At 42.3% G+C, this 14,670-nt stretch overlaps 1 protein-coding gene across 1 annotated transcript in view; it reads right to left on the reverse strand.

Annotated features, from left to right (window-relative positions):
- Positions 1-14,209, reverse strand: part of LOC104062703 (gamma-aminobutyric acid receptor subunit rho-1) — a 36,768-nt gene extending 22,559 nt beyond the window's left edge. Inside the window, exon 1 of the mRNA XM_009564809.2 lies at positions 13,941-14,209. Coding sequence (XP_009563104.2) covers positions 13,941-14,062 — 122 coding nt within the window. The 5' untranslated portion in view covers positions 14,063-14,209. The remainder of the gene's footprint in view (positions 1-13,940) is intronic.
- Between the last annotated feature and the right edge of the window lie 461 nt (positions 14,210-14,670).

Raw genomic sequence — 14,670 nt, forward strand, 5'->3', positions numbered from 1 at the left:
AGAATATTGCTTTTAGCAATGTAAGTGCTAGGCTGAGCAAAAGTAACACTTTAAACATTTAACAGTTTTAATTTGTCTTTAATTAGAAGTTAAAAAGATTAGCTTTTCTTTGTAATAAGCTGTACCTATAATCAACTCTACTAATGAGATATTTTTGCCCACTACCATACATTTCAAACCCCTCTGTGGAGATCTACAGCAGCAAAAATCTTTTTGCAAGAGGAACTGTTACCACTTGAGCACCACTGTCCCTTTGGTGAGTTGTGGCCAAACCCCAGGCCTTGCAGGATGGTTTTTCTCTGGGCTGGGAACTCTTTGAAAGCCAATAGCCAAACGTTCATCTTTCTACTACCACAGAGAAGCAAACAACCTCCGTATCATCCAGTCTTGAGGTGGGCACACTGAGCTGTAATCACTGACTTGCCCGGAAGTGAAGCTTTGGCCAATTGGGATTTTTTTCCCCTAAAATCTGCTCTGGGCTTTCCAGAGGAGGCCTGGCAATAAGACCACAGGCAAACCACTGTTTGGGAGAAGGCTTGGGCTATGCAGCACGGTGGCTGTTGTGTGGAGCAGCTTCTTTGGCACTGCTCGGACTCAGGTGTCACACAGCAAAACGCATTTCCAAATGCAAAATGCACTTCCTGGAGTCTTCTGCCTTGTCGATACGCCCTTGGACTGCCTCTGATGTGTTTTGCCACTGGCTGCTTCTCATCTGCTGGCCATCAGGACGTAATTTCACATGTTGGGGGATAAGCAGATTCTGGCAACAAGCTGACCTACTTACATGACTTTAAAGTGCCCTAGTAAACTCTTGGCTGTTCAGGAATAATGCTAGTATACAAACAGGGATGAAGCAGGCCATGTTTTTGTGATTTCTGGCTTCCATTTCTCGTGTTAGAGCTTATCTCATGTTTCATGTCAGCCCTAGACCTATCCTGCCTGTCAAGGGAACCTTCAAGGCATGGTATTCAAGGATTTGTGGCTGAACCCTCCCTGTCGTCTGCAGCCAACAACCCCATGTGGTTCCTCTTATTTCTTCTAGGTGATTCTCCACTGCCTCTAAACTAAACTTTATTTCCATATCACAAACCATCATAAGAAGTCTCCCATGGTCCAAACACCACAGTGGACTGTGTTCTTTTGTGCTTTGGTTCAGTTCCTTCACTTCTTTTTGCCAGTCTCATTCCCCTTGTCACAGCTCTGAGGTTAAAGAATGTCCTCCACTTTCCTACCTCCTTCTGGGCAGCAAAACATTTTTACCTGTTGCAAATCATTCCACAGTTATTGCAATTTGAGGTCCTATTTGTTTTTACCAAATAAATAACTTTTCTGGTCCAGTTCCTGTTGAGTGCTCTGCTAGCTAAATAATCAATGAGAGCTCCATCACAGGACCCCATTAGCCTGCCCGTTCAGACTGTGAATCAATGGCAAGCACCTGCAGCTGCCCCTCACACGTCTGCTGTCGCTGAGTGTTTGCGGCAGACAGCCCCACGCGGCAGATTTGGTCCAGGCATTGCTCATAGATTGGTCAGCACAACCGTTAGCCACCACGGCTGTACAGTGTGACAGTATTGCTTTTGCCTTCAGTGGGGTGGTAGGCTGTCTTTAAAACTAACTGTTAACTCCTGAGGCGAAATATACTGAATAATGAACAACACCCCCACTTCCCCCCGCCAATATCAATATTTATCTCCTAACTGTTACAGTGCCAAAAGGCATTTCATGGCTCATAAAGCTCACCGAGACACATTATGAAAAAGCAGCAACTGGAGCAAAGTGTTTTTTATTCACAGTGCACCCCGTGCATTGATAGAGTAGCTCTCAGCCTCCTGATGGCAGCTGGGCTGATGCAACCTCTCCAAAGTCATCATTATTCCCCTAGATTGCCCCCACTTTTTCAAATGATCATGAGATACCTCTGCCCCAAAGGCTGAGGCTTCCTAGGACTGGTAGAAAATGAGGTAACTGAAGCTTAGCACAGCTAGCGAAAAAAATCCAGCAAATCCAAATTTTCATCACTGTCACTACAGACACAAGAAAAAAAAGCAGTTATTCTTTTTTGAAAAGGCTGAGATTTACTGTGGCACTTAAAGTACCTCCAACACAGCAAGAAGTCTTGCAGGGTTAGGAATAACCATGTCTGATTTTCAGAAGTGACAGTCCAATCGTGACATTTGAAGGTCCCAGCAAGCACTTTCAAATGCCCAGCGTCACAGGATATATGCCAGAGGAGCGTCAGGTCCACACTTGCAGTATGCACTAGAAAACCCACTATATTCGTCATCTCTGAAATAAGAGCTTTCGAAAGGAACCGCAACAAGTATGAAAGAAGCCATCTTAGCATTTTGGTTTGTAATTTCTTATGCAGCATACATTTCCCACCTATAAATCTTTCTTTCTTTTCTATACAGAAGGCAATGTATCTGTAGTAGACAATGACCTATTTTATACTTTTATTGGGATAATCTCACTAGGATCTGAGAACATTTCTTCCTTGTGAAGTTAAATCAAGACACAGTTTCAGTTCTTCAGGAAAAGCAAGATCTGACGAATTATCCTCAGGAGAAAAGTTAAAGTAAATTGTTGAAGTAATAGAACCAGATTCACACAGTCTTTTCTGGATCAAAACAGTGACATCCTCGAGGAATGATGCTGGTGGGTTTGGCAGATGAGGCTAACACTAACATTGTGACATTAATTATCAGATTTCATGGAACTCTGTGGCAGTATGTCATCTCCATCTCTTCTGTTATACTTTGATCTGCAAAGAGGACGGCAGATCAGAGAAGAGATATCAAATAAGATCCTGTCTCAGGAAATCTTGCTGAGATGTGGCTGTGGCATAATCTCTGTCCCTTTGATTACTTGCATCATCAGTAACATTTTGGCTGGCGGCTCTGACTGCAACTGACCCCAAACCTTCTAACCCAAGTAGAGGTGCCTGCTGCACTGGAAAGCCTGGCAGCTGGCACCCAGGGCAGAGACACCCAGGGTAGCTCTTTCCTTTCTGCTTGTCTCAAGCCTGGGTGATGCCTCCACTCGTTCTGCAGTCCAGAGACTGTGGACTCTTCCCTACTGCACTCTGAAACCACCACATGCTTAATTTTGTTAGATACAAGCTCTGCAGCTCACACTGTGCTTTTAATTGGAAAGTAGTGAAAACAATGAAAAGATCCTCATCCCCACCAGCTATGTCATGGAGCTTGGTTCAGGGCTCCATTTCCCTGGGTGGACACAGGTGAGTAGCTCATGTGGTGCCTCATGTCCTGCACCTGCCATGCTGCATTGCCCTCATGCCATGCCGAGCAGGGGAATGGTAGGAGACACCTTCTTCTCAGTCTTCCTACAAAATCATGTCTGGGTAAGGCCCTGACAAAACACTGCCCAAGGCAGAAGGACCAGGAGAGAGCAGAGGAGGTGGCCCAACTCCCTGCAGAGGACAAAGCCATGGTAGGGAGGACATAAGAATGGCAAAGGTACATTGGGCAGGACATAAGAATGTCAAAGGCATATTGGTTCTATGACAGAACTGTGAGAGGTGTAAAAGTGCTATTGAATAGCTATGCCTAAATCATAGGATCACTTGGTTGGAAAAGTTAATACTTTCAGTATTATCAGTATTATTTCAGTATTATTTCAGTGCCTGATAATACTTTCAGTGAAGAATTTTTTCCTGATCTGAACCTCCCCTTGTGCAATTTGAGGCCATATAATATTTGATTAGATTTTGTTTCTCCCTCTGTTTTATGACTGATTAGTGACCTGGGTCATGCCACATCAGCACCATGTTAAACGTAGGAACCAGGCAGGAGGTGCTGGGTCAGGGGATGGGGAAGAGGCAGGAATGGGTTGGAGCTCGTATGAACAAACATGCATGAAGTTTCTGCAGAGAGAAGGGGGACAGAGGAATAGTGAGCTTGGATCTGCAACAGAGCCTGTGCATTGGGTAAGACTGAGAACAAAAGAGGCTGGATGGGGGAGACTGGGAGAGAGGCGAAATACTAGGTAAGGACAGAGGGGAAGATGTCAGAAGGGGCAGAGAGGGCACACCAGGCTCAAATGGTGCCTCATCGTTGCATGGGATGACTCCTGGGACAGGGACAGTCTGGACAGTCCTGCATGAGTAGAGGTGTCTCCTCACCACAGAATGGTGTGAGGCAGAGATGGCTGCGTGGCCCCTGGAGATGCATGTCCCAGTGTGATCTTTGGTGCTGGGCTAAAGAAACTTCCACGCTGTGTCCCAAACAAAGGAAAGAGATTTTGTGGCAGGTTATTCACATAAACTTCCCCCATAATGTGTCTTTGACTTGCAAATGAATTGGGAAGATGCTCTCAGCAAGCAGGACATGTTGGTGGACAAGTGGAGCGGCAGGTCTGGGTGAAGACTGAGAGACAACCCAGAGCTGAAAGAAGGGCTTTGAAGCAGGAGGAAAAGTAAGGTAGCCAAATGGGGAGAAAAACCACACAGCACCTGAGGGTGCGAACTTGCAACAGTAGGAAGCTTCTCTTATCCAGCTGCATGCACTGCAGGAGACACAATCCTGCAGTAATAAGGACACAGTCACTGTGCAAAATACTAATTCTCAGGGATAATGTAAGGTAGAAACCTACTGATTTATACTCATATTGGAAGAGTTAAGAAGCTCTGAGCTACTAAACAAGCCACTAAAAACTGAGGAAAATTAATCACAAAATGTATTTTATCTTAGCATTTATCAGGATCTTCTTTGTTTGTAGCTATGTTGGGTCATGTGTCCTTATGATTAGTAAGTTTAAAGATAGTGAAGAAAGGTGACCCATTGGTATTACAGATGTTTAAATCCATGAAAAGAAATGTGGAAAGAGGGCTATTTTCCATCTTCACATCACAAAGTCTGAGTAACAGGGGGGCTTGGAGCTTATAGCAACTTCCCATTGAAGGAAGCTAGGAGACAGTTGAGGAAGGATTGTTTACTACTGTAGTGCTAGGACAAAGGGCAACAGGTATAAACCAGAGAGGGGTAGAGTTAGACTAGATGTAAGGAAGAATTTCTTCACCATGAGGGTGGTGAGGCCATGGGACAGGTTGCCCAGGGAAGCTGTGGATGACCCATCCCTGGAGGTGTTCAAGCCCAGGTTGGATGGGGCCTTGGGCAGCCTAGTCTGGTGGGAGGTGTCCCTGCCCATGGCAGGGGGCTTGGAACTGGATGAACTTTAAGGTCCCTTCCAACCCAAACCATTCTACGATTTGATGTTCTACCATCTTATTTTTTAGTGATACAGAAAATCCAATGAGAACCCCGTTTTAATCCAGTATTACTTGAATATAGATCAGTCTCAGAGCGCAAAATATGCAGAGGCAGGACGCTTTAAATATTGCACCTCCTTTGTTCTTTTCCTGGACATAAGCATTGGCAAAAGAAAAAAACAAAAAAGAAACAAACCAAGACCTATTGAGTCATGCCACCTCAGATATTGACACTGTATCTGATATTGCATAAAATTAAAGTGGCCCTATGTTGCAGAAATTGCGTCCAGCGAGTGCGTGTGTTGGGTTTTATGTTATACCAATTGAAAGGAAGGTTCAGAGGGAGCAGAAGGAGCAGGACTGTCTGTCCTGCCACCTGAGGAGGAAGCAGACACGGTGCCAGAGATCAGCTAAGCAAAAAGAAGAAATGTGTGAAGTGAAGGGGAGCAACTACCAGGAGCAAAGCAGAATGTGTTGAAAGGCGTTATGCCTGTGCCACTCTTTGAAGGAAAGTTGACTTGTAAGCAGATGTAAGAACAGTGCAGATCAGAGAAGGGCATGTTAGGGAATATTTAGATAAATTTGAGGTATTTAAGCCAACAGAGACAGATGGCACTTCCCTGAGAGCACTAGGAGTACAAGCTGATGCAGTTTCTGAGCTGTAAGCAGGTACCTCTGATGACTCCTCACAGATGAGTGACAGCCCTGAGACAGTGTGAACATAAAACCTGGTTTTCAATTAAGGAATGAAGGAAGGATGTTGGAGATTTGACATTAGAAAAGAAACTGGAACAAATTTGTGAACCATTTCACTGCTCCCTAGGGACAACCAGATTATAAAAATCACTCAACGTGAAATTTTGTTGTCATTGATATCAAAGCAATCTAATGCCCTTTCTGACAGTGTAACTGGCCACCTTAGAGTAAGCAGGAGGAAAAGTAGATTTGAGTGAGGCTTTTCATATTTCATTCCTAAAGCAGGGAAATAGGGTTGAGATGAAACTGTGACTTTGAGCATGGCTGAAAGACCATGGCTAGAGTAACTGCCATTACTTTGCTGTTGAGAGACATTAAATAGCATTCATAGATTTCATCTTGGAAACTACAAAAGAATATTTTCAATAATAGTTCAGATGACGGAACTATAAAACTCATACGTGACAGCCCACTCGAAAGAACAACAGACACTTTGGGGTCTAGAATCAGGATTTAAGGCTAGGCCAACATGTTGGAGATATGGTCTGACATCAACAAGATGAATTTCATTAAAAGAGAATACAAAGATCTGCATGGGGTATAGAAAAATAATTGCACAAATGCAAAAGGGAGAACAACCAGCCAATTCTCAATAGTACGCTTATCTTAGTTCCTTATTTACAGTAATTAAAGTGCTGTGTCTTTATAAGAGCAGCCAAATCCAAAAACTGAAGGAATCTGTAATGATTCTACTGTTGGACCAATGTTAAGAGATAGTCATACTGGCACAGGACCAGAGACAGATTGAAAGTAAATGGACTAGACAGTAACAAGTCACGAGGATTTCACCCAGAAGAAAGCCAGGTAAGAAAGAGATGAACCACCATTTAAATCGTTGTTGGTGCCACAGGAGTGAAAGGTGACAATTTTCCACTTCTTTGCAAAAAGAGCTCCAAGTCATATCTGAGGAGCTACAGACTACTCCACTGCACAAACTGGATACAACCATAGTACAAAAACCCAATGGTAGACAACAGATAAATATAGTATATAGTGAAGAAAAACAAAAGACTGTATGACTTTTCTTGAGGGATGTTATACACTTTGAATATAATAGGCTTCTCTAAAAAGTTAATGACTGTGTAGAAAAGGGTGATCAAGATAAATGAGGGTGTACCTCAATTTCCAAAAAGCTGCTGACAGATCCTTTTGAGAGGCTTGTAAAGAAACCAACCGGTCAGAAAGAGGGAAGTTCCCTTTGTGTGAATGGTTGCAAAATGAGAAACAAAAGGAAAAATGGAGAGTTTTCACTGTGAAGAAATGTTTTCAATACAGACCTATATTAACCTATGATAGGATCTCTGTTTATCAAAAAATCTATAAGCTATTTGGTAGAAAAGAAGTATTACTGACAACGATACTGCCTGTAACCATTCAAGGTATCCAAAATCAGTACTTGGATTGGAGAATGACACCAAGTGACTTCAGATTAAAATGACAGCAGAAATTCAGTGTAGGTTGGTTTGTACCTTATATTTTTGCACCTTTTCAATGTACTTTCAGAAACAATGTTAAGGCAATGATGGCCTCCAAATCAGCTACTTCTGCTTAGGAAGGAGACTTCGGTGCCTCTGTGGATATTTCTCTGTAAACACCAGTTTAATGCTCAAAGAAACAAACAGGAGTTAGGCATTATTGGAGATGGAGCAACAAACCAAACAGAAAGCATTTCAATGCTATTAGTAACGCTAAGGCATGCCCACATCTTACATATCCAATGCCCATAGATGGAAGAAATAGAGCAGAGCGAGAGGAGAGAGAGCTCAGAGCTGGGGAAAGCTTCCAGGCAGCCTGAGCAGGGCTCTCCCTTTGGGAAGGGAGTCAATGGCCAAGTGTTACAGTGTAGTGATACAAAATCGGAGGTGTATGGTGAAAAAGAACAGGAATCTACTGCTCAAGACTTTTTGCAACACATTGTAAGGAGGAGAAATTTACAAAGAGTACACAAAAATGGTATGCCATCAGACTGTGAAATTCACTCTCACCAAAAGCTGCAAGTGCTAAAAACATGAGTGAGTTTGGAAAGTGACTGGGCAGTTTATAGAACAAAGACCTGCAGGAACATTTCAGATGTAAATCCAACCCCAGAATCAGGAAATTAAACAATTCTTATGTACTCAGACTGGAGGAAGCTGCCTTACAGTATCTTTGGGTTTGTTTGATGGGGCTTTTTCTGGGCTGCAGATAGGATTTTAAAGCATTTTATGCTTCCTCACACCAGATCATAAAACACATTGGAATAACAGTGGGCTAGAATATGAGGGTGCTGATCCTGAGCAGATAACATCGTGGCAATGTTGACTGGAGATCTTATTATCAGTGGCGTAGTACATGGGTGTATGAATGTAGCTACAGAAGTATCAGTAGAGACAATATTCTGACATGAATTACATGAATAAGGATAAGAAGCTATGTGAAGTGTAGACCTAAAGGAAGTTCTAGAAAGGATGAAAGGAGGCTGGTGATAATAAGGAAAATAGAAAGTATAATTTTCAAAGAAACATCATTTGCAATGATAAGAAGAGAGAGGACATTTCTGGCTGGGCTGTGAGAAAAAAACACGTGATTTCCAAGAAAAGTCGTAATACAAGATTGAAGTTACATAAAAGAACCCTGGGAGTGCCAAAGAAAAATGAGATAAATAGCAAAAAAATAACGAAGAGTAAGTCAATGTATAACAGGATAAAGAAGATGAACACTGATGGACAGAAGAAAGAAGAGGTGAGACAGGCAGCAGCCACAGCAACAGCTGCCATAAGAGAGAAGGAAGTTGTAGAATAATATAGGATTAAAAGCCACAGGAGAAAACCTGGCAGAGCTGTGTGACAGGGGAAATGGCTGTGCCTAGGGTCAGATAGATGAGGCAGGTGAAGAGAAAGGCAGAGAAAATCAGGGAAACAAGAAAAAGATCAAGCTGGAGAAGAGAAGAACCTTGAATGAGGGGAAAGAAAAGGAGTGAAGGGGATGGAGCTGATAGGAGGAAAGGGAAAGGAAAGTTGCCGAGAGGCGGGATGGAAACACTCCAGTTGCACTAGCCCAAAACCCACTCTGGGCCTCTTATTGCTCTCCTGATACCCAACACTGCTGGTGCGTGTGGTGTTAGAGGGCAGTGCAAACTGCTGATACTAAAAAGCAGTGCCTTGGGAGCTGTGGCTGCTCAGTGCTTTCCTGGATCTGGCTCGCTGTTGGTAATGTATTCCTATAGACAATGCTTTCGTCGGGCATTTTATGGGCTTATCGTGCTCTCTGAAGATCTGATCTAAAGACAGCTTGCATTAGTAAGCTTTGTTCATGCGAATAAATGCTTTCAGGGTCAATCCTAAAGAAAAAATACAAAAGAAAACCCTAAGACAAGTGAGCAGCTTAAGGATTGCTGGGAGGTAAAGAAAGAAATCCTGTTAGGGATGAATGTGTGAGGTCAAAGAAAGCAATAGAGGGAAAAGAAGGTAGGACCTGTCTTATATGTAAGAGGCAGGCTCGGTGAGGGTAGCAGGATAGCCATGTGTGATTTATAGAACACCAACAACTCGTGCACAATTAGGCTGGGGTATGGAGGAGCCTTTGAGAAAGAACAGGAAAGAAACCATGGCCATAATGATGCTGATTCCTATCACTTAGAAAGAGTGTCACTAATTGTAATAACATCTGAAAATGTCATAAAGAGAAAGATCTTTGGCTATGAAAGAGATCTTGTGATAACAAGCCCAAGGCTTATTGTGGAGGATGTCATTCAACTGCTGTAAAAGCTCTTACTGACAGAAACGTGGACAGGGAGCTCTAGAGGAGAAATAAAATAAGTTGCTATTTGGAGCCCAGAGTGAGACAAAATGACTGTAACCTGGCCAGGGAATAGTAGGGACATGACTAAAAGCATGAAGAGTGTCTCTTAGCTAAAATTAAACAAACAAGATCCATAATCTTGTACACCGAAATATCTTCTGCTGACAGTTGTTTGTTTGAAAGGTGGTTATAATACTGTCCAGGGAGATTTTAGTGTTAAAAGAGATTTTTCTTTTCCCCAGCGGCGTCAGCTCTGGCAGAACAACCTGGGCTCAAATCCAGGCCAGTTCTGTTCCTATTGCTCATCCTCTCCAGCAGATTCTGCAAGTCTAATTAGCAACACAGGCTTTCTCCCTTTTGTTGGCATAAGGTTGTTGTGACCTTTATTGACATTTTGTATCCTTCTAAGTGCCTTCCGTGCAGCCTGATGGTTTTCCAGGAGCCTGAGCAGTTGGGAAAACAGTGGATAGCCCTGTTGCTGGTGCTTCGGATCTTAGATCCTTCCTGTCAGGGTTCTGGCACTGTGGATTTAGCAGGAGTAAAAAGCTTTGCAAACCCTGCAGGATTTGCACATGGCTCTCTGCAAACTGTGAACAGGTCTGCAAGGTGAGAAAGGATTTATATTTACATTATTGCTCTTTGAAGTGAAATTCCTTTGATATGATTTCCCTGGAGATTAGCAAAAATAAGTAATTGAGCCTTTGACTGGCGCACAGACATTTTTACAGCGAATTACAATATTAGAGGGCTCTGTAATAAGTCCTATGCAACAAAGCTATCTACTTTGATGCTTTCACTGTGACCATATCGTACTTAGATGTACACTTATTTGCCAAAAATTTTGACAGAGAATATGTCTGATCCTCTGCCTCTCCCTGTTCACTGTATCAGCAAGACTGAAAAATCTGTGGGATTGGCTGGATTTGGATAGATGAAAGGAGAAGGCCTGGAGCTGACAACTGCAGAGCAAGTAGTGAGTATTTATTTAAAAGCAGAGTTCAGAGCAAGTGTGTTTCCTTGGTAGAAAGAGGATGGCAGAATGGCACTTGCAGAACAGCAGCATTCAAAGAAACAAGTTAAAGTCTGTGTATTTCTTCCATCAGCTGCACCAGGAGAATCAGGAGCAAAGCTGGACACGTCTGCCAGGGACAGCGGGATGCTGACAGCACATCCAAGGTGGCAGGTGTCTACAGCAGGTGCCTGCACTTCCTGCCAACACTGGTGGCTGGCACTAAGCCCCGGCAGTTGAGCAAGTGGGTGGTCTTGTACTGCAAAAGGGCTTCTGGAGGGTAGGAAGGCCATGGGTGCAAATCAAGCCACCCTGAGCATCCTGTGGTGGTGTGCAAGCATCCTTTTTCACTTCAAATAGATTTCCCCCATCAACCTCCAGTGAGGAACATGGCCCTCTTCAGAAGAAAAAGGCTGCAGTGAATGGATGGATGTCCATCCTGGTCCTTACCACAAGCCTTATAGAGCAAGAGATAGCAGTGCTTAAAGAGGAATAACAAAGTCAATTGCTATAACGTCTTCTGCTTAACGGGTATTCACAACTGAGTCTTTAAGAGAGGGGAAACGGAGTCAATAACATAATGTTCACGAGCAATTTTCACTGCAAACTTTTTCTGATGTTATATAGCACCGCCCCTTGTTCTGTTTTTCTTGCAGTATTATATAATGCTCTGATGGAAAAAGGCCTTGAGTTTGTCTGAAATGAAAAGAAACTCTGCCTACTTCAAAACTGTTTGTTATAATCAGCATTTTAATGTATAGTGAACTATATGTGAGTGCAAACAGGACTGGCTGTACCCCTCAGACAAAGTGTCCTGCCGTACACAGGTGTCCAGTCCTGTTGGGCAAACTTGATCTTTCACTGTGGGGCTGCAACAGAGATCATGACCACAATCATAGAAGATCAATGGCAACAACTCTGTGTATAGCAACTGTCTGAGGACCGTGCAAACACTGCACTCTGTCCTGCTGTCAACACTGAAAAAGCAGAGAAGGGTCAGAGGAAAACAAGCAAATTACTGAGTCCAGGTTTGGGAAACAACCTATACCAAGAAATGAATCAGTTTAGTCTTTTCAGTGTATCTAAGAGGAGGTGGAGAGGGGTCTTGACCCACCTGGATGGAGAAGAGACAAGCTGGCATAGGCCAGGAGAAAATGAATAGGAGTCAAAGTTAAAAAATACTCACAATCCTGTTCTGAGTTTATCTGATATTGTAAGCAATTATCAGAAATTAGGGGTTTGGTGTACAATTCATACAGAAGGCTTTCATGCTTATGCCTGGCAAGTAATCAGATGGGTGGCCATAATTGTCCTTTTAGAATTCAGAAATTACAAGGCCGTTGAAACCATTGTTTTCTTGTTCCCATCACAGGGGAGAGTGAGCACCATACTGGACACCATGCTGATGATGGACAATCCTATGATCATGTACCAGCATTACTCCTCTCCCCTCATCAGCACACTTCAGCATCTGTACAGCTTTGCTGAGGCAAAAATAGGCCAGAAATGGCCTTACAGGACAGCATGAGAGAACTATGGACCCAACTTCCCAGAGCTGTGATACCTCCGGGCCTTCTGATGGGGTTGTCCTGCTTGGCACAGCTACACCATATATACAAAGCATGGGCGAAAAGGCGGTTCCTAAGTGAACTGAATAGGTGTTTTTCAATTTTCACATGGTTTTAAACACTCTTTTCTACTGTGATTTGTTATATCGTCACTTAATGGCACTGACGCTCTTAAGCATTTGGTGGAGCGGCAGCTCTTGCTAAAGAGGCTAAACAAGAACACGGCTGTGTGTGCACATTCCTCTCTCCTGGACTCTTTTTCAACTCAAACTGTGGTACCTTGCTTTTCACACCTTTATTTTGTTGCAGTCAGCACATCACCTCTACTGCCACTGTTAAGAAGCCTTAATGAAAATAGTAGAGGTTTCAGGACTGTCTTCCCTCCACACTGACTCTGGGAATGTATCCTCTGCAGGCTGATTTTCAAAAGAGCCGCTGCATCCATTTTGCCAGTGATACCATGACAAAGGTGGCTAAAGCCGTTTCCTATGTATAAGGTGGCTCATACACATCCAAGTGTCAATCAGGACACTGATCACTCTGCAACGTAGCTCTGACTTGCTATAAAGGAAAACAAAAAGGCACTGTGCTGTTCTATGATTCTTTCCTTCTACCTTCATTTTTTCTGAAGTCTAACAGGAATGGTTTGAATTCCTCATGACTGTGACACTCCTGCATTTCCATATACTTTACAGTACTGATAATGAGGTGTTGTCTTTACAGAACAGAAACAGTGAATATAGCAAAGCTGAAATGACTTTGGTTCAGTCTGTCAGAAGTAGAAGTACAAAACATTTAAACAGTGATCTAAATGTGCCAGCTATATCCTCCAAAAAGTGCCTGAAGAATTTTTCCTCTAGGTGTACCTTGTAATTTGTTGAGTATAAAAATTCTCATGCAAAGTTCCAAATATTCCCCAAATAGAATATAATAATCAGAATTCAGTGGGAATGAAAAACCTTCATTGAGTAAAAATCTCCTAAAATGGCTGGCTATGAGACAGTGCGAGAAAAATAATCACATAGCCTCTTCGTAAGGGAGAGAGAACGAGAAGAATAGACAATATTTTCAATACTTTTTAGTATCTTTATCCAATACACTGAATGCTCTGTTTCCTCTGATAACTGATCATAGGCTTGAAGTTTGCAGAGGGATTTTTCATATTTTCCTCTCAAAAGCTCTATGAAACAATTAGTATTGGAATAGTAAATTAAATTCTGAATGTTTTTATTTGAGATTTCAAGTCAATCTACTCTTCATTGAATGCAACAATCCTCATGGACCTAAATTTCTTTTCCAGTTTCATGTAAATACTCTGCCACATTTTAACTACAATTAATATAAGCAAATGCTTATTTTTTTTCAGTCTTTAAAACTTTGAGACACCTCACAAAATTTGTTGGGGAGAGCAATGATTTTCAGTGTTAAAAAAAATTCATTAGAACAAATTCATTTGCAAAAACAGCAACAGAAAGTATTTTTGACTGAGATCACAGTCTGCAAATGCAAATTCTAATTATCTGTTAGTCATTATTTCTTCCCCTAAAAGATTATATTTGTCCAAACTGTAACAATTTGAATTCAAAAAACAGGGACTTACCTGCCTTTTTTGTATACCTCGTGTATTTCTTTTCCTTGTCGGTGGACTCTGCATTCAGTGCATAAAATCCATCCCCACAAAAGCAGGAAGATGCTAAAATGCATTTTATGGACAGTCAACATGTTACCTGAAGGTTCTGTATCCAGAAATAGTCCATACAGAAAGAAGAAAACCAAAATGTAGATCCTGCTCCTCTTTTTAAGACATTATCGGTCTGATCGTTATTGGAAGGATGTTTACTCATACGAAAAATCATCCTGCAGTATTTAATCTGGACAGTGGGGAAAGCAATTTCCACTAAACCTATAAATCCTTCTACGTCAGATGGCAGGGATTTTCTAGCAGCGTTGAATTCCTGTATTCTCAGAGAACAATTCTTTTTTCTCCAAACAGGCTATTTTATTGATTGGTTTAAATTGAATACTTTTCAAGCACCTGTGAGAAATGGCATACGTATTTTTCTGCTCGGTTAACCAAAGTAACAGGCAGGTTGGACAGGCACGTGTCATTGATTGTTCTGTAATCACCAAACTTAGCTGTGTAGCGGTGATGTTTGTTACAGTCATCCCAAAAGACTGAAAAGTGATAAGAAGTGTGTCAGTTTCCAGCAAAAACTCATTTCCATTGAGCTCTACAAACAATATTTTGACCCTATGTGGTTTTTCTACATTACTTTAATAGAGAGCTGTACTGTGGCTGGAGTGGCTGGTGCTTTCAGGACTTGTGTCAC

The sequence above is a fragment of the Cuculus canorus genome, chromosome 3, assembly GCF_017976375.1.
Source record: "Cuculus canorus isolate bCucCan1 chromosome 3, bCucCan1.pri, whole genome shotgun sequence".
Taxonomy (NCBI): Eukaryota; Metazoa; Chordata; class Aves; order Cuculiformes; family Cuculidae; genus Cuculus; species Cuculus canorus.